The 25,222-nt window shown below is 39.9% G+C and overlaps 1 protein-coding gene across 1 annotated transcript in view; it reads right to left on the bottom strand.

Annotated features, from left to right (window-relative positions):
* The window catches only part of LOC122429837 (adenylate cyclase type 10-like), a 36,096-nt gene extending 11,108 nt beyond the window's left edge, over positions 1–24,988 (bottom strand). The window contains exons 1-20 of the mRNA XM_043450496.1: positions 24,787–24,988; positions 23,586–23,690; positions 21,129–21,167; positions 20,225–20,368; positions 17,052–17,257; positions 16,684–16,774; positions 16,499–16,587; positions 15,717–15,908; positions 15,214–15,335; positions 12,258–12,334; positions 11,964–12,153; positions 11,420–11,475; positions 10,551–10,704; positions 10,201–10,390; positions 8,950–9,036; positions 6,884–7,155; positions 6,212–6,348; positions 5,193–5,318; positions 2,734–3,000; positions 1,601–1,930 (exon numbers count right to left, since the gene is read on the bottom strand). Coding sequence (XP_043306431.1) covers positions 1,601–1,930; positions 2,734–3,000; positions 5,193–5,318; positions 6,212–6,348; positions 6,884–7,155; positions 8,950–9,036; positions 10,201–10,390; positions 10,551–10,704; positions 11,420–11,475; positions 11,964–12,153; positions 12,258–12,334; positions 15,214–15,335; positions 15,717–15,908; positions 16,499–16,587; positions 16,684–16,774; positions 17,052–17,257; positions 20,225–20,368; positions 21,129–21,167; positions 23,586–23,690; positions 24,787–24,943 — 3,031 coding nt within the window. The 5' untranslated portion in view covers positions 24,944–24,988. The remainder of the gene's footprint in view (positions 1–1,600; positions 1,931–2,733; positions 3,001–5,192; positions 5,319–6,211; positions 6,349–6,883; positions 7,156–8,949; positions 9,037–10,200; positions 10,391–10,550; positions 10,705–11,419; positions 11,476–11,963; positions 12,154–12,257; positions 12,335–15,213; positions 15,336–15,716; positions 15,909–16,498; positions 16,588–16,683; positions 16,775–17,051; positions 17,258–20,224; positions 20,369–21,128; positions 21,168–23,585; positions 23,691–24,786) is intronic.
* Positions 24,989–25,222: the final 234 nt, after the last annotated feature.

Genomic DNA, 25,222 nt, shown 5'->3' with positions numbered 1-25,222 from the left:
GGTCTTGAGCCTCACTCACACCTAGACGGACCAAGCTGTCTCATCTAAAGCTAATACTGACCTCTCAAAAACAAAAGGCTGAAAGGAATTATGAATGATAGTGTGATTTTTTCATAATACCAACCAGGACATTCACTGTTTTCTTTCCTCTTCCCCTCAGAAAGTACAAAAGTGCAAATTACCATAGACCTCATCAGCCAGTGACCAATTTCTCCAAGTCACTGGTCCACCTTCAGAGAGTCATAAGAATGTTACAGCCAGAGGAGGTATTAAGATCATAGATCAAAATCTTCATTTTTGTCTTTTACTACCACCAATTCGCCATATCCCTTTCCCCGCCAACACCAACACCAACTTCTCCTTTATTAAAGTAGAGAAAAAGAAGATATTCCTGGGTCTTGACAGCTGTCTTCAAATATGAAAGAAGGTAGAAAGCTGAAAAATGAGTGAAAAATTTGCAGGAAGGTAGAGTTCACCTTGGTGAAAGAAGTTTCCTAACAGCTACTGAGAATGAAGTGAGCTGTCCTACAAGGCAAGCTAACTGAAAATGTTAAAACAAAGAGGGTGAACTGTTGGCCCTCTGCAGTGAACTCTCAGAGTCCTAACCACTGGACCACCAGAGAATTCCAAGGGTGAACTCTTACCTGGGTTGTGGTAGAGGGCTATAGGTTTGGGGGAACATCTATCCACTAAAGCGTCTTTAAGAAGCTAACCCCTACATAACCCTCAGATCTCACTTCTGGCATTATCTCCTTCAAGGAAAAATCTTCCTCATTTCTCAGGCTGGGCTAATAGCCATTTCTCTAGGTATCCAAATCCCTAGGTAGTCCATTTTATCACCTTTAAGGCCATATTGGAATTCTCTACTTATATGTCTGTACCATCATCAGCCCCCCAAAAATCTGATAATTTCACTTCATATTCTTAACACCTACTTGAAGCATCTGATACACATAAGGACTCCATATATGTGTACCAAACTGAAAATTTATAATAATAAAAACAATAATTAAATGTACTGAGCACTAACCATATGCCTGGTACTATTCAAAGCACACTATATATTTTAACTCATTTAATCCTCACAACTATCCTATGAAGTGTGTACTGTTATTTTTTTCAATTAATTGAAGTTAAGTAACTTGCCCAAGGGGCTCCCCCAAGTGGCTCAGTGATAAAGAATCTTCCTGCCAATGCAAGGAGACATAGGAGACTTGAGTTTGATCTTTGGGTCAGGAAGATCCCCTGGCAAAGGAAATGGCAATCCACTTCAGTGTTCTTGCCTGGAGAATCCCATGGACAGAGGAAGCCTAGCAGGATACAGTCCCTGGGTTCGCAAAAGGGTCGGACATGATTGAGCAACTGAGCACACACACACAGCTTGCCCAATATTGCCAACCAAAACAAGTATGATCGCTAAAGTTCCTTTTAATTCTGAGATCACACTTAAAAAAAAAAAATTTCTGGTACTTCAGTGATAAATGACTCTCTCCACCTATTTTTCTCTCTTAATCTGATTTCATCTTTTGCATGAAGAGTTCCAAGTACATGAATAAAGAGCAGTGATGCCCACATATCTTCTTTCTGCTCCCTGATTTACCTTGGGGAGAAGGCAGCTGCAATCTGTCTGTGATCACTTGTGTTAGTATTGAGCCAGTGTCTTTGTAGCTACAGAATCGGGAGGTCCCGCTGGAGCTCTTAGTGGAACAGATGGCAAAACGGTGGAAGGGGACAAAGTCTCCCCCCTGACAGCTCCCACAGCGGCAGGCCAGATCTCGAAGAAAGCAGGCACATTCAAGGTGTAGGGCTGTTTGCTGTGCCTTGGGCCACAGCTCCCAAGCCCCTTCCCGCAAAAGAGGCACTCCAAATTCAAGCACCTCTGTCTGAGGTAGGGATAGTTCCTCTTGTAGCTTTAGAGGAGAGTCAGCATCTAAAACATAGGAAACGCTAAATGAGAGCCTCCCTTAAGGTAGTAAACTCCCAAGCACATGCTACTAGTTTATAAGAAAATTTTATTGATAATTCTTATTTGGTATTATTGCTTCCTTTGTATAAAGAATTGTATACCAGTGATATTGACCATATTTAGGATAAAGTACAACAGGGAAGAAATGATCAGGAGACAGATTTCTTAGTTGTTCCTCTTAAATTGAGCTCTTTTACTATTAATATAAATTATTATAAACATCAAGTAACCAGAAAGCCTCTGCTCAAATATAAGACTCAACTCAAAGTCAAAGGGAAACTATTTGTGGATTATATGTGCTTTGGGTAGCCTATGTTACAATTTTATTCTTTCATGGGAGAATATGAGACTGCAGCTATTTAATGCATATCTTGCTTTGTTCATGTCTGTTTCAATATCACACTTAACTCCCTTGTGAATTTCTAAAATCAGAAATAATTTACCCACTTTTCTTCTTATTTATTCCAAGAAGCCAATAAAAGACTAGGGCAACACTTTCTAAACCAAAAATCAAGATACAAATACTTAGTGCACGGGGTTTAACATGGAGCAAGAATTCTTGAAATTAAGACAATTTTGAAAAATAAAAGCTATTCAATCCCTATAAACATGGCTCTTCCATGATTAAAGTAATAATCTCCCCAATTCTTTAGACATAAGCTTTAAGAGACTGGGGCCCATGACACATAATATTGATGTTCTTTCTGAACAAATACATCCTCACCCAAAGCTCTCTATTTGGGCCTGAGAACAAGGCACCAGCTCACCTGACTTTGTCTCCTCTTTGGTATGCTCAGTCTCAACAGAGGAAGGCACTAACATTGGCTCAGCAGGAAGCGCTTGGCCCTTACTGCACCAGCGGAGCACGTGTACATCCACAAGATCCTTCAGTACCTCAAGTAGCTTAGTTTTACTCCAGCCAGGCAGGAGGTGCTGCAGCAGATCTATGTGGAAGGAGTGACCAATGACTGCAGCACATTTAACCAGCGACTGTTCCTCTGGGCTCAGTTGATCTAGTTGGTTCACTGCTATTTCTGAAGAAAAAAGAATTAGCAATGAATAAGTTTTCTACCCACACAGAATGCACCATGTTAATAATCTGCTCATTAAAAAAAATAAAAAGGCTTGCTTTTTATTTCACCTGTTCTCCACTCAGCCAAATCTCTTGAAAGAACCTTATCTCCATGTCTTCCTTTGTCCCCATTCCTCACTTATTATTTATCCAACAATCAGGTTTTCACCATGACACTGAAGCTATTTCTTGCGGTCACCAAAACCTTTTGCTGGTAGACCCATTTTCTTCTTACTTTCTCAACTAAACATGGAGGCTGTGGGCTTCCTGGTCCCAGAACTCTAATTAGTGTAAAGAGCTCAAAACTCAAAGCATTTTAGTAAATCTCTCCAAATTCTGATCCATATATTAAAGCAGTTGTTATTAAATCCATTATATTACCAAACCCCAAATCTTGGAATAATTCTAAACTCTTTCCTCTCTCTCACAACCAACTGGCCACCCACTCATTCTCTTTCTGAAAGTTCTTCAGTGTATTTCCTTCCAAACAATTCTAGTCTAAGTAGTCATTTTCACCTGGATCATTATACTATCATTTTGAACATCACAGTCTTCTCTTCTCTTATCCCAATAACATATTAACTAGTGGTAGAACTGTACGCCTAAACTACAAATATAATGTCAGCCCCCTTCTTCAATACTTTTATAACTTATATGGCCTTTTACAATGCAGCTTTGGCTTTTCATTTAGACTTGCTGACTGAACTATTCATTTTAGCTTGTGAGTTAACAAATCCTTTTTCCTTCCCTGTGGACAATACTGACCTTGGGTTAACTTTCTAGCCATTTCCTAGGAGCCCCATAGAATTAGAATGTCAGCTGAGTTACCAGGTAACACTGCTTATGCAAAGAGTGACCCTTGACTGGAAACTGAATTTGGACTAGGAAAACTGTGAATAAGCTACAGCTACCTGGTGGTAAGCCACAGCTTTGTGGGGGTTCTGTGGGTGCAGTGATTCCTGTAACAGGTCACAGTGCCAAGAAGCTCTGCCTACAGGACTATTCTAAGAGATATCAGTTTCTCGTTGGGAAACGGGCCATCTAAGCACCCATCCATCATAGTCTCATCCCATCATATCTAAGGTATTACTTGAGGTTCCAGAGGATAGCAGTAGGAACTGCTGTGAGGATCCCCACTGAAGGAAACCACTGGCTACGTTCTACTAGAGTGCTGTATTTCCTGACCTGTATGATTCTAAGTTAGTAAAGCTAAAGCTAAGTGTGGCCTATCACAGTTGGAGGAATATGAACTGTCCAGATGAACCTAAAACCATCAGAGTGAACAGCTTATGATAGCTAATATTCACTGACTGCTTATTATATACCATGATTTATTTCATTTACTCTTCAACTAACCCCATGAGGTTGGGACTATTATTATCCTCACTTGATTGATGAGAAGACTAAGGCTTAGGTAAGTTTATCTAACATTTCATATCCAGTAAGTGGGGGAACCAATGGTACCCAGGTTTTTCTGATGCCAGAGCCCTGGTTCTTAATTACCAAGGCATTTTGTATTGCTGTTTCACATACATGTCTATATTCTCAGTAAGACCATAGTTGACTTGAAGGTATGCTTAATCCTGAAAGGGGGTTAATAAAGTTCCCTGGCCACCATACATTTGAATAGAACATTAAAGCCTTCATGTATAAAAAGAGCACTCCCTGTCTAATTATGCCTACCCAATTCCGAGGGCTTTATTCTTCATCTCATCAGTCATTATAAACTTATACTTTGCACTCTTTTTGTTAAACTCCTGCTAGGTCCCTAACACTGTCTCTTCACTAGCACCATGGATTTTCTTAAACCTCAGCAACATTTTCTCCCTTGATTACTGTCTCCTCTAGCACAGGAATATGCACAAAGGGAAACTCAGGTCATACATTTTTATTAAATAACTAGAAAACTTTTCCAAGTCACCAGTCAGTCTCAAAGAGAATAGTGGGCTCAGTTATGTAAAACATAACTCAAGTAGCATTACAAGTCTTTAACAACTCTTTAGGCAGTGCCAGAATTTATTTCTGAAAGGCAGGTTTCTTTTTTGAAGAAACAAAGCTAGCATGATAATAAGGGATCTATACTCAATCACCAACCAAATTACTAAGTGCAATGACATCCATAATTGATTCACACGAGGTCTTCAAGGGACCTGCCTTTTAATAATGGTGGAAGGAGCACTGTATCCAAGTTCACATCATCCTTGACTGTGCAGACGTAAAGTTCCTGGCCTTCAGAGCTGGCAGGAGAAATACTGTACATTGTGGATTTCACGGCATTGGCTGTAGGGAAAGAAGACTTTGACTGCTATGCTCAGTGGCTGGAGTTTTAGACACAAAATTACAAGAATGTACTCAAGAAACTGAAAGGTTTAAGGTGAACTGGAGCACACACCTTTAAAGTGGTTTACCCCACCCATCCTGCCTGTTCTCTCATTTTCTCTTAGAAGCTAACAACATTTTCTGTACCACACAGTATCTAACATTCTTACCTTTCCTGTTTACCTCCTAACATCCCTCTCTGCTACTGCATCACAGCTCGAGGATGCCTTTCTGGATTTACACATACTTCTACCTCTTTCTTTTTCCCTTCTTCCATTCTCCATTCAAACCCTCAAGTCATCCTTCTGAACATCACTAATGTGCAATTCGCTACTAGACTCTCATGTTTATCTATTCTTTTTGATGTTTTTAAATCCTATTTTTAAACCCCACTTCTTGGGCTGCTCAAAAAAAGAACTAAAGTAGATCGACTCAATTACTTTATCTGAGGCATTTAGTGTTTTCAACATGAAAAGTAAAACAAGTGTTAGTTGCTTAGTTGTATCTGACTCTTTGCAACCCCATGGACTGTAGCCTGCCAGGTTCCTCTGTCCATGGGATTTTTCAGGCAAGAACACTGCAGTGGGTAGCCTTTCCCTTTTCCAGGGGGATCTTCCTGACTTGGGGATGGAACCCAGTCTCCTGCATTGCAGGTAGATTCTTTACTGTCTCAGCCACCAGACGGTAAACATAGCTGCATATTATTTGTATAGTTCACTTAGCCAGGAAGGCTTAATCCAGCTTATAATGCCAGCAGGGAATAGGCATATGCCTAATAAGGACCAGGTGATGCCATGTTCAGAAACAAACTCCAGCAGCGGGACCAGTGTAGAACCTTGGGAAGTTCAGCTTACCTGAGAGTGTCTCCCACTTGCTGTTCTCCACTTCCTCCTTTTGGAGGTCATGAAAGGACAATATGTTTTTAGAGAGAAGATCCTGGCATAAGACCTCACAGTAAAGGGGGTTTCCAAAGCACCTGCGGAGAAGGTAGCTGTAGAGAGGTAAGCAGGGGATTGCTGACTAAAGAGGCCCACTTGAAGAGAGCCAAGCATAATGGTATTTCATAATGAGGAATACTTCCTTTGTTAAAGTCAGTTCCTGATGATATACACTAACAGAGGGAAGCAGCAGCACAGAAATGTAAAAAGAAGTTTCTGACTGGTTTTGTAATGTATTTTGGCAGTAACTTTTCTTTCTTAACTATTTTGCTTCTGTCGATGTTAAAAGGAACTGATATCCCCTTGCTGAAGGGTCTGGAAGAAACTGGCCTGGCCACACATAATGGAAAAATTAAGCAAGCCATCCAAGTCCTAACTGTCCTGTGAAAACCTGGGTGAATGGTTCAGGGAGGTAGCCCTTTTACTGGGTTACTAGAAGACTGTCTACTCTTAAATCCACTTTTGGGCTTCATCATGGTTTCTAATGCACTTCTCTCCCCCAACTCTGGTGTGAGACCTGAGCCTTCTCTTATATTATGGCACTGGCTCCTCCCTTAATCAAGTGCCCAGCTAGTCCTAGCCACTCACATCTGCAGCTCTTGGGGGATGCTCACCACCCCCAGTTCCCAACATGCCATTCTCAACAGTGAGGTCGCTGCCAACTTCGAAATGGGCACCAGGACAGCTGGAGGGGTCTGCAGGAAGTGCTGGGCCTGGCCACACAGCGTGGAGGTAGGGGTCAATGTCATCACCATGATGACGGGCACAGCGGAGAGCAATGTTCCCAAAAACTCCCAGGAAGCTGCATCCATATACTGGGCCTCGTCAATGAGGAAAATCAGCGGTGTTTCCCTTACTGCCTGGAAATAACAGTAGAGAAACAATGACAACCTCTGATTAGAAATGAAGTCATCTGATTTTCAAATCTACCATGAATTTCCCATCAACATCTTAAATGTCAGTACAGGCTGGTATTTTCAGAGTAAAACATAAACTAAGCTCAGTTAATATTTTACTTTATAAATATAAAATAGAGCCTGTATATCTAATTCCTAAAGAAATGTACTGAGTTACTTTGAACATGAAAATACTCTAACTGAAATATGAAACAAACATCAAAATGTTCTCCAAATCAAACCTGAAGCTTTCAAATATTTCATTTTGGCAAAAGCTTCAAATTGTGTGGAAATTCATAGTATTCTTTATACAGTAACTTCCAAGCCAGGCTGCACATCAGAATTACCTGGCAGTGCTAGCTAAAACCACCAATTATCATGTTCCACTCATGTAGACTTTAATAAAGTATTCTCTTTTATCCACATTCTCCACCCACATTCCATTCCTCACTGCCACAGGTAATCATGCTAGTGTACTTATCATACCACCGTCTGCTTGTATTGCATTCCTATAAAATGCACATTGCTATTTTGTCAAGTAAAATGTTCTTATGTAAATGGTACTGTATTACAGGTCTCATTATTTCTCTTTTTACTCAGGATTTCAAAAATTGGTTTATAACATTATATGTTTTATGTGTACAATATTGTATTTTAACTTCTGCACACACTACATCATGCTTACCACTGAAGGTACAGTTTCCATCCATCACCATATAGTTGACCCCCTTTACCCTCTGGTAACCAATACTCAGTTCTCTGTATCTATGTGTTTGTGTTTGCTTATTTATTAATATTCAACATGAATGAAGTTATATTGTATTTGTCTTTCTCCATCTGATTTATTTAACTTAGTATGGTGCCCTCAAGCTCCACACATGTTGTCAGAAATGGCAAGATTTCATCTTTTTTATTCAGCTATTCCACTTCTGGATATTCATCTGAAGAAAATAAAAACACTAATTTTGAAAGATACATGCATCCCTATGTTCACTGCATCGTTACTTACAATAGCTAAGATGCAGAAACAACTGAAGTGCTGGCCAATGGATGAATGGATAAAGAATATGTGGTGTATATATATGTGTGTATATATATACACACTCAGCCATAAGAAAAGATAAAACAGTCAGGATTATTTTTAGATCAGATAAAATCAGTGGTTATGTTATTATGGTGTTATGTTGTATGTGTTGTTATGTTTTCACCTTCTGCCTTACTAATATTGGCACTATATATACCCCAAGTGTTCATCTATAAATTCATGCCAACACCTCCCTAACCTTCACAAACAAAACACTGCAATGAGCCAGCTACCTGGGATTTATATCCAGGAGTGGAACTGCTAGGTATAGACGACGAATTTTATTAAAAATCTGACTGGTTACTTCAACATAGCTTTCCAGAATGGCTACATCAGTTTCTTCTTATACAGATCCTTGACTCTGTAATCCTAGAATGGGGACTGATTTATTTTTGATAAATAGGAGATAAAACAGTTATCCACCTGCATCTAGAAATCACTGTTTTAAGTTATTAAAATTTCATTAAGAAACAGGACCAGGAAAGAGCAAAGACCTTTTCTTGTATGCTGTGCTGTAGGATGGATTCAAGGTTAAAGATAAATATAACAATGAAGATATCAATAAATATGCAGGCCAAGAAATGTCTAAGTCCAGGTAATATGTGGATAGATTAAAATGAGCATAAACCATTTCCACCTATTAAGAATTAATGGTATGTAGCAAAAATACCCACCTTCTGAAGCACTTCAAAAAAACATGTTTTAATCTTCTGTTGTCTGGCCAGGTCATCCATGTGTGAAACTTTGAAGGATAAGGGAAACTGACCGGGAAAATTAACCATATATTATCATTCAAAATGACAATCTAATAAAAATATACAGGTTCTCAAAAGCAAAGAGAAAATGATTCTATTTTGAGTGAGAATGGGTTTCTACAGGAGTGGACACAGGGTTACAAATACCAATCAAACATCAATATATAGTTCAGAGGGTGAGACTGAAAGTTCACTGGTGGTTAGAGAGAGACATCTCCTTTCCATGCTGAATTTTGGCAAACCCTTAAAGGATCATGACTAAGGAATAAAGTGACAGGTCAGACTTAGCAATGTCATTCTGGACAATTCTAGTACCCAAGATATTCTAAATATACCAAAATGAATGTAGCATGAGACTTGTGAGAAAGAACTGCAATGGACATCTCCAATATTGTGAGCTACCATGGACCTGAGGGCCAAGTGAGACTGCTCGCTGACGACTTCAGGTAAGGCTTGTCTTAAGAGAGCAGTATGCTGAGGGACTGGAAAGATTTTTGTTTTTTCTAGTTTTCATTAGATACAATGCCCTGCATGCTGGGTAAATTAGGAGAAGTGATGGAGGATGAATAAATGGAATTGTGGGCCAGAGAATTCTTAGCCTACTTGCTATTGGGTACTACATAAATCCTGGATCACTGGAAGCTTTTGAGATTCAGATGCTGGTTCAGGTGACATACTCCATGACCCAGGAATGGAAAGGGAAGGTTAAAGAACAAGACGCTGCAACCAACTCAAGAACACATGGATATAACTGCTGGGTATACTTGACTGGTCAGTATCACCTTTTTACCACTTTCACATTTACAATGCACCCTACATCCTCTAAAATTCATACAAAAACCACATAAAGTACTACAACTGTCATTTTGCAGGTGAAAAAAAACGAGGCTCAGAGCGGCTAAGTGACTTGTGCCAAGACGTACAACTAACAAGTTTCAGAGTTGGTCCTAGAATCCACTCTCCTCAAAAAGGAAAAAGTCTGGGTTCTGGTGTCAAAGACTTTTCAAGTCTCAATCCTGCCATTGCTAACTCTGTGTCCTTAGGATATATGTACATGTATGTACATATGCCTAAAGGGTTTTAGATTAGAAGACAATCCTAGGTCCAATTATCCACCAAAAATATCAGTAATATCAGTAATCCAGTTCAAGCAGCTACTGCCTTCCTTACCTTCACAAAGAAGAGGTCATTAAAAAGGCAGTGAAGTGGTTCCTCCACTATCCCACAGAGCTGTTTGTGGAGGCGCTCTTGCCGGTAATGGGCTGGGCATGTATCAATCTCAAAGAAGATGGCCATGAGGGTCTGGATGGCATAGAAGCACTGCTTGGAATCTGCTTTCTTCAGCTTCAATGGCAACACCCTGGTGAATGTTACTATGGTCACTGGGAGTCCCCTGATCCACAGAGAGGTCTCATTCCAGCAGCCCAAGGATGCCGAATCTAATGATACAAGAATCTCACCAGTGAGGGAAAGGAGCCCCAAGAGAAATACATGCTAAGTCACAAAGCAAGAGTCTTTACCTGTGCCCTTCCTTCTGGGCCAGGAAGTTTATTTCAGCCAAGAGCTGACTTTTTCCACAGCCTTTTCCACCTTCATATAGAACTGCCTGTCCCTTCTTCTGGTGCAAACATTCCTGCTGTGCCATTCGGAAAGCTTCCAGTTCTTTCTCCCGGTCTGTTAAAGAGACAAGGAGCACATAACACTCCTGTACTTCTTAGCAAATACTTATTTATTTGAATTAATTTGTAAAGGTAATTCTCAGAATAGCTTTTCCCCCCAGAATCTCTGACAGAATTCCATTACTTGACAAACCTTCAGATCTTTTTTTCCAGAAAATCAACTCTGGACTATACATGAATGTGTGTTGGGCTTACAGGCTTGCTCCAGAGCCTAAGTAATAATATTGAGGACAACTAGGCAACACATGGACATGGGAGCTATATCTGAAGCTTTTTGTTAAAAAAAAAAATTTCCATTATAACTATTGAGTGTTCAGAGTCTATCACTGCTATGTGAAAACAATGGTCTAGTGGATATAGATAAAGCAAATATAAAGACCGGGAATACACAGTGTGGGTGGAACACTCTCAGTGCTATCGTCACTCTCTCAGGATGAGGAATTTCCCTCTAAAGATTTCTCTCTAAAGATGAGAATCCTTACAAAGATTCTTACTAAATGTTGGAACTTGAAATGTAAACATCCAAAGTGGAAAAGAAATGGCAAGTCCTCCTCAAACTTAACATAAACTCACTAAGAAGGTTGCTCTCTATTTTCTATTACAATCTTATATGCATTTAGTCTCTTTTTGCTTTTTAAATCACATTTTGCTTTTTAAATCACATTTAACGATCTACAAAATTATGATTTAAGGTAAAAAGGGAAACTTACCTAGCAAAGAGTGATTTTTATTTCTCTCTGTGGCCAAATGTCTCTTCCCAAACATTCTGGGGAAAAGGAAAAAGGGAAATGTGTTAATTAAAAACAGATTGGGATAGATAACATATTTTTAAATAGAGGACAAGTTGTCCTTACAAACAAATATTTTCAAACAATCAAAGAGGTCCAGAGTTCTGTATAAAAGTTTTTAAAAAACTAAAAAAATTTGCAAGGGGAGAAGGGGAGAAAAACTATTAATTGTTCCAGGCTCAGGGAAGTAAATAGTGAAAGTACACAAAGAAACAAGAACATCTAGACTAGTGACCTGCTACTACTATTCTCTTCATGTTGGACAGAAGAAGTTCACTGAGGAATGAGCTAAGAGCTCAACATAAAATCTAAAGATCTCAGACATGAAACCCTCCTCTTACGTCTCTTATTCCATCAGGCCCGTATTAGAAGCATTGTTCTAATTTCATACAATCAAGCACTGTTTATTTCTATGCCCTGATTCTATAAAACAGATGGGAGTGAACTATCGCATAATGACACTCACATACATCTTCTATGGCCAACGTATTCATATATCTTCCCTGGGTTAGAGATGTTTTTCATCATTTTCTCTGGGAGTTTCTTGAAGTTGTAAGCAGGTAGCATAGATCTCAGATATGTTACCTCATCACAGGACACCAAACCCGGATAAGCAGTTATCATTCTTGCCACGAGGCTTACTTTTGGGCCAATAACTGTATCACAGAGACAGTGAAGAAAAGGATGGAGACTTTTTGATCACCTCCTCCATCTTTGCCCTCTAAATCACAGACCTAACAGTCCAAATATCCTATCCTACCTGTATATTCGTGTCTTGAAACTGCCCCAACCATGCCACAGAATACTGGTCCATTGGTGATACTGATGGAAACAAGCCTGGGGGTGAGAAAAATAAGAGTTGACAACTATGTACTCAGAAGCCTCTAAGTCAGGCACCAGACTGCCACTCCCCTAGATCCAGAAATCTAGTTTTAGAGTCCAGAATGCATACAGCCAGAAGCTGCTGTCAGACAGCACCACATGGTGGGTACAAAGTACTGAATATAAGGGAAATAGTCAAAAGGAACAAAATATTTCTCCTTCTCTAGGAATTTCATTTGAAGAGCTATTAGTAGTGAAAACACTAAAAATACCTTGTATCCATCAGATACTTTATGTGTGCTCTTTGAAGTACTTTCAAATTCATTACCTCACCTGATCCTTTGAGGGATAATTAACAAACATGTGAGGTATGTAGGGCAAATATTTAAAATCCATTTGACAGAAGGAAAAAAAAAAACAACCCATTAATTAACTTTCCCATAGTTGTACGAGTTAATATTAGAACCAGAATGAGAATCCAGGCCTCTTGACTCCCAGACCAATGTTATTTCCACTACACCATGCTACTTCACATAAAATCCCAAACTGAAAAGTAGATCAATAGAACTATACAGAGTTAATGGATCAAATAATGCTAGAATGTGAGAGAAAAGGAATACTCAGAATGTCAGGCTGCTGATAGAAGCATCTCCCAAAATATGCTACTTAGAACATTCATCCTTCTGGGGTTTTATGTCTTGGTGTTTGGTGATCAAGTAAATTTGGGAAATGTTGAATAAAACAAAATACAGCAAATTTCTTCACTGTAAGACTACTCAGAAACTTTAATGTTAATGTATATTGTGAACCTTCAAGAAGGAAATATAGTTGTATCAATTCCCAAATGTACATGACCATGAAGATATTTTCTTTCAGTATTTTTAAAGGGACTTATGTTCTACCAAACACACTTTAGGAAATTACTGAATCAGAAGTATCTTTGAGGGAAAAAAACACTGGCCTGGAAACTAGATTTTAGACTCTATTAGTGTCAAATTACTTGGCTTTTCAACATGACCTATGGGTCTTAGTTTACTTAAGTTAAGGAGGCCAAGTGAGATGAACTCTAAGATCTTGTCTAGCTCTTAACATCTACAATGAAAATGAAAGTGAAAGTCACTCAGTTGTGTCCGGCTCTTTGTGATCCCATGGACTATACAGTCCATGGAATTCTCCGGGCCAGAATACTGGAGTGGGGAGCCTTTCTCTTCTCCAGTGGATCTTCCCAACCCAGGGATCGAACCCAGGTCAAACTAAGGATCAAACCAAGGATTGAACCAGGATCGAACCAAGAGCTAGACAAGATCTTGAGAGCTCATCTCAACATCTACAATATTCTAAACTAAAAAAGACTGAAAGGACCAAGTTATGGTCTAAGAGTCATAGAAGGCATGCTTAAAGGGATTCTAAGATAGTCTCTAATGACCAAAGGAAGGGCTAACAGCAGGACCCTTGAAGACCAGAAGTCAGTGCAAAATTTGGAAACAGAATAGACCGCACTGGAAGGAATGGCTTAGCATACTCATACTGGAGGTACGACTGGGAAGCAGGCTGTAGTATCTGCGGATCTCAACAAGCCTGAAAGAACAGCCATCACATACCTGATGGCTCAGATGGTAAAGAATCTGCCTGCAATCAGGAGACCCAGGTTCAATCCCTAGGTCAGGAAGATCCCCTGGAGAAGGAATGGCTACCTACTCCAGTGTTCTTGCTTTGAGAATTCCATGGACAGAGGAGCCTGGTGGGCTACAGTCCATGGGGTCCCAAAGAATTGGACACAATTGAGTGACTAACACTTTCACTTTTCACTGAGTATCTGAGTATCTATAAAATACCAGGTTGGCCGAAAGGTTTTTCTGGGTTTTTCTGTTACATCTTATTGATAAGCATGAACAAACCTTTTGGCTAACCCAGTAAGAAGTTGGATGAGACAATCTCTAAGTTTCAGTATGAAAAGGGAATATTTGTATTTTGTAAGAGGCAGCTATGAGGTAATGAAAGTAACACAGGTTTGAGGACAGAAGATCTGGGTGTCATTGCCAGTTCTGCTACATGCTGTAACTTCTCTTCCTTAGTTTCCTCATGTGTAGGAGGATATAAATGTTCACACTGGCAGCATATACTATCATATTTCAAAAATGTTAAAGTAGTATGACAGTACATGATATAATTTTTATTCATCTTGAATAAGTATGGCAAGCAAACAAATCTTTGACTCAACGGTGACATTAGGAATGACTGTTTTTCAAATCTATTCATGAACACACTGTCCTTATAGCTTTCTAGTGAAAAACAAAAAATGGTCATTTGAAAAATTCCAACCAATCATGTCATAGTTGCACAACTTCATTAGGACTAGGCTTTTGTAGGTGGGAGAGTGGTGTGGATACGGAGGCAAGAGATCAGTTCAGTGTGAATTCCAGAAAAATCAACAGGACTGGGAAAGACCAAGAGTGAAAGCCAAGAAGAAGAATGTTAACCAGCTGTAGTCCCTTCCTATCGAAGTAATTGCTCCACAACTTCCCTTCCTTCCCCTTCCCTCCCCAAAGACAGGCAGCCATCTCTTCACGTACAGATATGTTAGTTGTATATTGATTTACATATTGGCTGTTCCTTTGCAGCGTTCTAGCATCTTGCTATGCATGCTCTGTACCTTCCCCTCTCCTACCCCACTGGATGAAAGCTTACACCCATTTCCCCTGGGAATCTAGCACATGGTTTTGTATCTAGTGATTTCTTAACATATCTTGTCTTCTGACTTCCCTTAGCATGTTCCCTCCCCTTCGGCAGACTCTGGATGCTCTTGACCCCTGCTACTTGTTACCACCTCCTCCCCTGCCTGCAGAGCCCCACTGGGTCTGAGAAGCTCCTCTCTGCCCCACCTTCCTCCTCACTTGGTCTCAGCAAGATTCTCCCAGCAGAAGCTGAAGATGTTGAAGGAGCTCTCCAGGGCGTGTGCACACTCGTCTGGCTTCTTATCACCAGGAAGGCCGAAAACACAGAGGAACATGCAGCCCTGAGACAGGGGACAAAGAAAGAAGAGGGAAGTTGACCTGGGGAAGAAACACAGCTTGCCTCAACTGAACTAGCTTCCCTGAGTGAAGCCAGACCCTTTCCTGGCTGGGTTTTCTATTAGGCATGAAGGAGTCTATAAGATTCATGAAATTGAATCCTACGCCACATCAACATGGAAATTTTTAAAGAAGAAGACAAAAACTTCATTTAACTATATAAAGAACTGAAATTTAAAACCCAAGAGAAATAAGAACTTTCAAAAATTCAATTTCTAGTGTCTATCTTTGAGAGAGAGCATCTATCAGTGAGAGAGAAACTGGTCATAAGATTATTATTCCTCACTCACCTTTAATGTTGATATGTCAAGTTCCCTTGTACTTACTGTCTCAAACATAAAGATCCGGCTCAGCTGGCCACCCCCTTTCTCTATCACTGTGGAGATGTACAATGCAGCCTCCTGGATAAGATGACACAAATGCAACATCCATGCTGTCTTGTGGAACTCGAGGCTGACCAAAACTATAGTCACAGTACGGAATTCAGATATGTACTCCATAGGCTGGCCTTCATCAATCTACAAAGACACAGTGAGTCACCTTGCTGTATCTTCAATTTCAGTATCATGTTTAGGCATTTAAATTCTATATTCCATGGTAAACACGAGAAAAGGACTTTCGGATATTAGACAAAAAACTTAAAATTCAGGTTCAAGAGGCACAGAACATGTACCAACTAGTGCACTTGGAGTCAAAATCATTTGACTTTAAATCTAACCTACTGATGAAATTTGCCAAGCTTTTCTATTTTCCTGTCTAAGACATAGTTTGATATATCTAATTCTATTAGTCATTATATTACTATAGGATTCACATATACAGAATCAATCAACAAATATTTACCAAGCATACAATCTATACGCTATTTACAGAGTATTAGTTTCCAGAGGGACAAACAAAAACCAAATATGGTTTCTACTTTCTAGGACTGAGAAATCTAAACTTATAAGACATGTCAGTAACTGGTGCAGATGGGAAAATCTGCTGGTATTACAATGGGGAGGAGATGAACTGGATCAATATGAATGGTTGTCACATATGTACATGTACACTTATTTATAGAAACACACACTGCCTATACACAATGACTCAAGAACTAGGAAACAACCTTCTTCAAAAGGTTTTTCATTATGTGCTTCCGCAGGGTTTGCTCAAGTGCAGAATCTGGATCCAACTCCAGGGCAGTTCTTAGAATGTCTGAGAGAAGGAAAGCAAACAAAATGTCTCCAGCCATGCAGAAAATTAATCTTTGAAATGGGCATGGGTAGTATAATAAAGGACAAAGTAACTTACCAGCACTTGTCCGGTAATGTGGCAGATAATCGAGGCACTTGTAAAAATGCTCATCAAAATCAAATGGGTCAATGATCCGCATATCTCTTAACTATAGAAAGGGAACTGCTCAATTCGGTGTCCACCCACCGACCAGATTACCTTTGGTTCTTTAATAGAGGGCTGAGGATGGCATTTCCCTTGTTTATTGCTTATCTTTTCCACCTTACTATTCTGCCTTATATTCCTGGGAGAGTATACCCCACCTCCCTCCAAAATAAAGTTCCAGTGGTTACTGGTTTGGTCTGGTGTTGAGCACTGACAGAGTACTGCCCTGTGTAGTAGGAAGTACTTTTCAGGACTTTCAGTGAATGCGACCAGCCTCCTACCTTCACAGCTTCATCCTCCCTCATGATTTCCACTTCAAACATGTACTGCTCACAGAGCTTCCAGCAGTTCCAGGACAGGACAATCTCATTTGCTTGAGCCAACCGTTGAGCTAACTGGACACCATCGACATCCCGCCCAATCACCAAGAGGTACTGTCGCTGCTCATCTCCAACAATAAACTGGGAAATCCGACCTGCAGACAGACCTATCCAGAGAAAAGAAGACAAGTGATGACTAGACAAACTCAGCTGGCAAACTATGCAAAGGGTGGGGGGGGCGGTGGGGTTGGAATCCCTACATTGCTTTATGCATCATACCAAACTCATTGCCCACAGCTGCAGAAGTATTAGGTGAGCTCACCCTCAAAAATAATACCTTGCTCTAGATCTCCTTCTGTGTTAAATACACCTGGAGGCAGACACTCAAACAAGCCTGTGCTGTATGAGGGAAGAAGCTCTTGGATCCTAGGCATCCGAGAGTCTTCTCTCTAAATTGCTCTTCTAAAACATAGCTAGGTCCTGATGGCAGAGACCAAGCGGTTATGCTAAGGAGCTCTGCCACTCTGTAACCATACCAGCTCTCCTCATACGTAACCAGGACTGAGAGAGCAGGCAATCGGTATTTCACCACGAATGGGCTTTGCCATACCCTTTTTTTCTGCCTCCTGTTTTTCTTGCTCTGGAGGATTTTTTATTGTTAATAACAGCTGAAAAACTGGTTTGCTTGCTGGGAAAGAATGACAATAACAAGGAGAAGTATGCCCTTAGGTTAAGTCACCCAATCCACCCAATCCAACAACAAGGGAAAAGCAATTTTAAAAGAATGACAGGGGTATATATTTTTGGTATACAATTTTGGTTTTTACAAATGTCTGTAAATTTGAAAACACAGCAATGTAAACCATATAAAATGAAATACAGGGAGGAAAAAAAACAATGAACATAGCAACAGCAAGCTGTGGGACAATTTCAAGTAGTCTAGTAGGTATATAACTGAACAGAGGAAGAGTTAAAAGTTATTTAAAGAAATAATGGCAGAACATTTTCTGAATGTTACAAAAACTAGAAACATGTAGAACCAAGAATCTCAAAGATCCCCAAGCTTAAGAAAAATTAAGAAAACTGTACCAAGGTACATCATTATCAGATTACCTAAAACCAGTGATAAAGAAAATATATTAAAAGCAGCTGAAGTGGAAGAGAAGACACAATATATACAAAGAAACAAAAATAAAGCTTTTTTGTTGGAAACACTGCAAGCTAGAAGACAACAGAACAGCTTTCATGTAAGAGGGGAAAACTAGAATTCTATACCCAGGGGAAATACCCTTCAAAAACAGAGGTGAAATACGTTTTTTTTTTTGTTTTTTTTTTGCAGACACAAAAAACCGTATCTCCAGCAAGCCCATACTATGAGAAATGTTAAAGGAAGTTCTTCAACCTCAAACAGATAATAAAAAATGTTGATTAGGACATGGAGAAATTGGAACCTTCATACATTGCTGGTGGAAATGTAAAATGGTACAACCACTTTGGTAAAAAAAAAATTAACAATTTCTGAAAAAGGTAAACATGCATCTACCATTATGATCCAGCCCTTTCACTCCTAGGTATTTAACCAAGAGAAGTAAATGCAAATGTCCATACAAAGACTTGTACACAGATGTTCATGGCAGCTTTATTTGTAGTAGCCCAAAATGGATAACAATAAATGATGAATCTCAAATTATGCTGAACTGACGTAGCCAAAAAGTACATACTGTATGATACCACTTATATAACATTATTTAAAAATTAAAAATAAACTCCAAGATAGAAAGGAGATCTGTGGTTGTTAAGGGATATGAAGGGAAGGGAGGGAAAGTTTATAAAGGGCACAGAAAAGTTTAGTGAGTGTTGAATATGTTCATTGATTGTGGTGATGGTTTCAAAAGTATATACATATGTCTATGTACAGTATCAATTATGAATTATCTACAAATAAAAAAAAAACCAGAAGAACAAAAAAAAAGGATGGTAGGAGAGATGCCATATAACTCAGAATACGACTCTTCACTTCTGCTCCTCAAAATACCAATGAATAGCTGGAGCCAACTTTCGCCCTTACTTCAGAAACCCCTGGAGGCTGTGGATGCCTGGGAAGCAGTTTTTTGTATAGCGCTTCCCCTTCAACCTTGACTCTGCCACTGCTGCAACTGTGGCCTGTGTACAGTTTTTAAATTTCTATGGCATTTATTATATTTTTGATAATGTAATACAGTAACATAGTTCAAAAACCAAACTATATAAAGACTATACATTAAAAAGTCTTGGTTCCAACTTACATATCTATCTACACTATTTTCCCCCAATAGGTAACTTTTATCAGTTTCTTATATATCTTTCTGGTGTTTCTTTATACAAATATAAACAAATAAAAATTCTTACTTTTCCTCCTTACTCAAAAGGTAGCATACTAAACACAGTGCTTTGCATCTTGCTATTTCTCCCCTATATTTTGGAGCTATTGCTATAGCAAAACATCCTTTTTTAAAGTTGTAGAGAATCTCACTAGGTAGACATGTTATTGTTTATTTGACTAGTCTCCCATAGATGTATTGTTTTCAACCTTTTATCACAATCTATATTGCAATCAATAATTTTAGTACATATGATATTTTATAAATATTCAGATGTACCTATAGGATAAATGTTATGGTTGAAAGATAAATGTTAGGATTGCTGGGTTGAAGAAAAAACGTATTTGTAATCTTTATAGAGATTACTGAATCAACCTCCATAGAAGCTGTACCACTACTAACTCTCATCAGCAATGTGTGAGGCTTATTCTTCACAACCTCATCAACAGTGTGCTCAGCATCTGAATTTTTCCGTATCTATAGATAAGAAATGATCTAAATTGGTACTTTCAATTAGTATTTTTCTTATTATGAAGTTGACCAGTTTTCTACAAGTTACAAGGGATGTTTTCTTTATGTGCTACTTGTTCTTTGCTCATTTTTCTCTTAGAATGTTAGTCTTTTCTTGATTTCTAGGCGTTCTTTCTTAGAAAAATTCACCCACTGTCTACAAAAGTTGCAAATTTTTTTTCCCTAGGTTGTCATTTATCTTTTGAATTTTTATAGTGGTTTATTATTATTTTTTCAACTGATCACTCTTTTAGTAGCTAATACCTATCTTTAGCTGCAGGTCCTGGCCTTCTCTGGTATGGTAGATCCCAAATTTCTCCTGTATCTCGAGACTGCATTTTGCCACCAGAGTAATGATGTCACTCAGTTGATTTTGTTCCACTGTCCAGAGTGCTAGGAGTACATTCCCTGCAGAGATAAAAGACAGGCTGACAGAGATCAAATATCTGAATTCACTCGCCAGGGCAAACCCATAGCAATGCAGATGTCATGCAAGGTGTCAGAAAAGGTTTCTTGGCCCTATTTATCATGCTAGGTTAAAATACTGCTTTAGATCCTCAAAACTATTCAGCATATAAAAACATTACTAGGTGGAAGCTGAAATGTTCCTAAAACTAAGGCTATTTCTGCTAATCCTTTCTCTTTTTTCCATCAGTATATTAACAGAAAGTGGAGAGGTACTAGCTAAGAAGTTCACAAAATGTAGGATTACATTCAAGTTGAATTTTAAGATTTTAAGTGGTTTTATTAAATTTAAATGAAAGGATAGGCCAACTCTGTGGCAGATAGCTGTTAATGATCCTGAAGTTCTCCAGAAAGGAGAGACAAACTAGACTTCTCTCCCTATCGTATACTTAGCTTCTGCTATTAGTGACCAAGTTTCTTGTTAGTTTTCTCATGAATGCTTTATAGGTACTTATTTTCCTGTCATTCAATCTGAACAAAATGTAAAGTACATGGGAGCTTACTACGGACACAGCTTTTCCATTAAATTGAGAGATCCTCTGAGGCAGAGACTGTGCTTTCCTCATCTTTGCTTTCCCAGGGCCCAGTACATGTTAAATAACCAAACAATGTTGAATAAACAAATATGCCAAATTCCATCTAAATACAGTCTTCCTAACTTACAGTGCTGTAAATATTAAAAAAAAAAAAACCTGAAAAATACCTGTGATATTTAGGATATCTCCTCCAAAACAGAGCACATCTGAAATCAAGTAAGGGAGAGAGAGGAAAACAAGTCAAAAATCAGAGATATGCCAGATCATGGGCAGGGTCATATATGATGAAAAGGATGGCCTACTGAGTTTTTCCTCCTATTTTTTTTCTGGTTAATTTATTCTCTCTAAAGCTCAGATTCCTTCTTTCTTTCCCCTAAATTCACCCCCAAATCTGTGGTTCCTATATCCGTATTCTCTAAAAACGGGAATGTCCTCCTCAAAAACCCTTTGAAGTTATCTTCAAAACCATCCTATTTGTTCTCTGGATCCTAGTCCCTTTCACCCTCTTAAAAACTTCACTCCCTTTCTTATCTTCTCTCTACTCCATCATTCCCATTAATATATATTTTAAAAAAAAAACAAAAAACCAAAGCACAACAAAATTAACCCATGTATTCTTGACTGTTTTCTTCTCTAGTTATTAGCTCATTTTTGTTACAGTCCCAGCAAAACAATTCTCAAGAGACTGGTGATATACAAGTTTCCCCTCCTATCCTAATCATGCTTATTTTCTTTACCATTCTCTTCTCAGTTTATTCCAATTTGGCCATTTCCACCAATTCACTAAAATTGTCATCAACAGCATTCATCTTGCTAAATTCACTATTTTTCTGACATCACTGCACTTGATACCCTTTCATTTTCAACCCAGCTAGAATGGCCCTCTTCCAGAGACATTACTTCCACTTAGGCTTCAGAAATACCACAAAATCCTACCTGACTGGCTGATTTACAGTCTCTTTTGTAGGCTCTTTCTCCCTAATCAAAATCCTCCCCTGGAATTCCTTAAGGCTTAGTCTTAGGCTCTTTATTTACACTCGCCCCACGTGGACTCAATCATTTATTAACTTTAACATCTTCATGCCATCAACTCACTTTTCAACTCTTAACAGATCTATTCTCTGAACTCCATCTTAATCACAGCTACTAACTTCATTTCTCCCCTTGAATGACTGACTTATTAACATCTTTAAACTCAATCTATTAAAATAGAACCCTTAATTTTCCTTCTCAAAGCCATCTTTCCCATCACGATTAAGTGATACCACCATAAACTCAGTCACAAAAGCCAGAAAACCTGAGAATCCCTTTCCTCACTGCTTCCCACTGAAATCAGATACATTAGAAAATCCTGCCTGCTGAACTGTGAAATATTTATATTTCAAATCAAGTCATCTCCATATAGCTCCCTTCATTGCCATATATCTAGATCAATGGTTTCAACTTTTACTGCACACTGAAATTGCCTGTGAAACTTTAAAAATCCTCATTCTTGGGCCTCACCCAAGATGTTCTAATATAACTGGTCTGGGGTAAAGTCTAGAAAGGATTTTTAAAAGCTTTCTAAGTGGTTATCCAATGTGCTGCAAAGGTTGAGAACCACTAAGCTAGATAAGATCTCCATTATCTTGCTGCAACTGCTCCAAATGCCTCTTCCAGCTTCCATTCTTAACACCTATCCTCCATCAGTTCCCAATAATACAATCTTCATGGGGGTAGGTAGGTACTGCATCTATTTTATTTTCCCATCTGTTTCCAATACCCAGTGGTTCTTGCTTATAATAAATACATGATACATGATGTTCATCTCCCCCTTTCATCTAAACTTGGAGAGATCAATTGAAAGACTTTTTATTTTTAAATTAAAAAAAATTTTGGCCACACCCCACGGCTTACAGGATCTTAGTTCCTGGACCAGGGATTGAACCTGGACTCCAATATTGGAAGCATGGAGTCCTAACCACTGGACTACCAGGGAATTCTCTTGTTCCTCAGAGGTACAGGGGTAGTCAAATAGTCACTTAAATGCCATGAAGTAATTATTCTGGTGAATCTCGGAATAATGACATAACTCAACAGGATACTGTCAGTAAAGGAAGGCAATGTTATATTACAACGTATGTCACATAGATGGTACCCAAAACATGTTTATTGTACAAATGAAAACTCCCCCTGCTCCAGATAAGGCAAATATCCACAAGCTTAATACATGACAGAAAGTAAACACTCATTCCTACTTCAACAGATCAAAATGCAATAACAGAATGGGAGGGTGTTCTGTATGTTTTATCTGATATACACATGAGGTACATATTACTGTTAGAAGAGACAATCTGAGGAATACTTTATTTTGAAATAAAATACAAATATATAAAGTAAAAAGCAGCACTTTCTTCCCCTTTCTGAACAGGATGAATCAACAGGATGTGAAACTGGGTATAATGGCAGATACAGGCAAAGATCTAGCTCATCAGTGGCAAAAAGATATAAAGATATTAAGGATGAGTGACACTAAAAGGATGTCACTCTTACTGTACATTTTAAAGTACCCCAGGCCCCCTTCTGTTACAAACCCTCAGGGGTCCAGCACCACACCTCTTTCCTCCCCGACAATAGTCACTCACGCTCCACGATGTCACTAATGTAATAACTGAAGATGCGGGCCAGTCTGTCCATGTCATGTTCCAACTTGCAGCTCAGGCTGAACCTGTCCATTAACGCTGTAAACCCTGACCACCAAAGCAAAAATCACTATGTTAGCTGCAAATCCTAAACTTTTAGGCTCTATTCCCTCCACACATCAGGCCAGTAAAACCAAAGATCTTTTCAAGATGAGTCATTTCATTATCATTTAACATGATGTTACTGAGCAAGTACTCAGGGCCAGACTGGTTGCTGCTCCGTCTGGGAGTCCAGAGGGCCACCCTCCCCCGTTTCCAGGAGCTACCCACGGTGAAGACTCATCCACGAGAGCCCTTTTTCTTTGGAATCCAGCTACTGCTTTCCCATTACACCTTCTTAAGGCTTCCTGGCCCAAGGACACTGTGGGATCCCTCCTGCCCCACGTGAGGGATAGAGAAACTACTGACAAGGAGAATGCATTAAAGCCTTATGGAAAACTCACGGAGAGCTTTTCGAGGACAGACACCTGAATCACTCATTTTCATATCCGTGACACACTTAGCTCCATAAATATCTGTTACTCATAGCAGTTGTGCATGCATGTGAAATCACTTCAGTCCTTTCCAGTTCTTTATGACCCTATGGGCTACAGCCCGCCAGGCTCCTCTGTCCATGGGCTTCTCCAGGCAACAATAATGGAGTGGGTTGCCGTGCCCTCCTCTTACGGATCTTTCCCACTCATGGATCAAACCAAGGTCTCTTATATCTCCTGCATTGGCAAGCAGTACCACTAACGCCACCTGCGAAGCCCCTCTGCTAGAACAATGACGGACACTTACTTACAGACCCAAAATAGGAATTAACTGAGCAAATAGAATCACTGGATGAAGCAGAATATTTAATGGAAAACGCTCAAGGTTGGGAAAAACTTGGGTTCAAAGCCTGCCATATGACCCTGAAAAATCCTTTCCCCTGTGTCTCAATTACATCGTCGCTGAAGTGAATTCCAGGGCTACGCCAGGTCGTCCGAAAAGGCGTCCTCCTGCTCTGCAAATGGCCCTCTAGTTTTCGGCGGAGGCGGCGAAAAGTGCAGACACACTCCGCCTTAGCTCACCCCGGGGCCACGCCCGTAACCGCCGCGACCCAGACTAGCAGAAGCCCTCCAGCAGGTCGGGAGAGCGACGCGTCTCCCTTCGCCCTCACCCGTCACGTGGACGCCAAGGAGGACGCCCTGGGCCGTGGCGAGCTCGGGTTCGGATCCCCTGGGCTTCCTGAAGACCAGTAGGTCGGGGAGCAGCGCCGCCAATCTGGCCTCTATTGGCCACAGAGGCGGCGCCGCCAGCCGCTTGGCGGTTGCCATGGCGGCGGCGGCGGCGGCGGCGGAGGCAGCAGGCTCGCCCGTCGAGTTACCGGAAACGGGGTTCCTCCCGCGTGGTAGCCAATCTTTAACGACGGCCCTGACTGGTCCCTCCCACCAACCAATCAGTGCGGGCTCCCTTGGGGCCGGTCCCTTGTTTTGCAGCACTTTAGCGCTAGCTCCGGCTTCCGGTGGGCGGGGAGACGGGGCGGAAGGCGGGCTGGGCGGTGTCTTCAAAGGAGCATAACTTGACATTTTAAATGTTTGAAACAAGAAAATGCT

The sequence above is a fragment of the Cervus canadensis genome, chromosome 28 (genome assembly GCF_019320065.1).
Source record: "Cervus canadensis isolate Bull #8, Minnesota chromosome 28, ASM1932006v1, whole genome shotgun sequence".
Lineage (NCBI taxonomy): Eukaryota > Metazoa > Chordata > Mammalia > Artiodactyla > Cervidae > Cervus > Cervus canadensis.
This window is presented reverse-complemented; position numbering and strand designations above follow the sequence as displayed.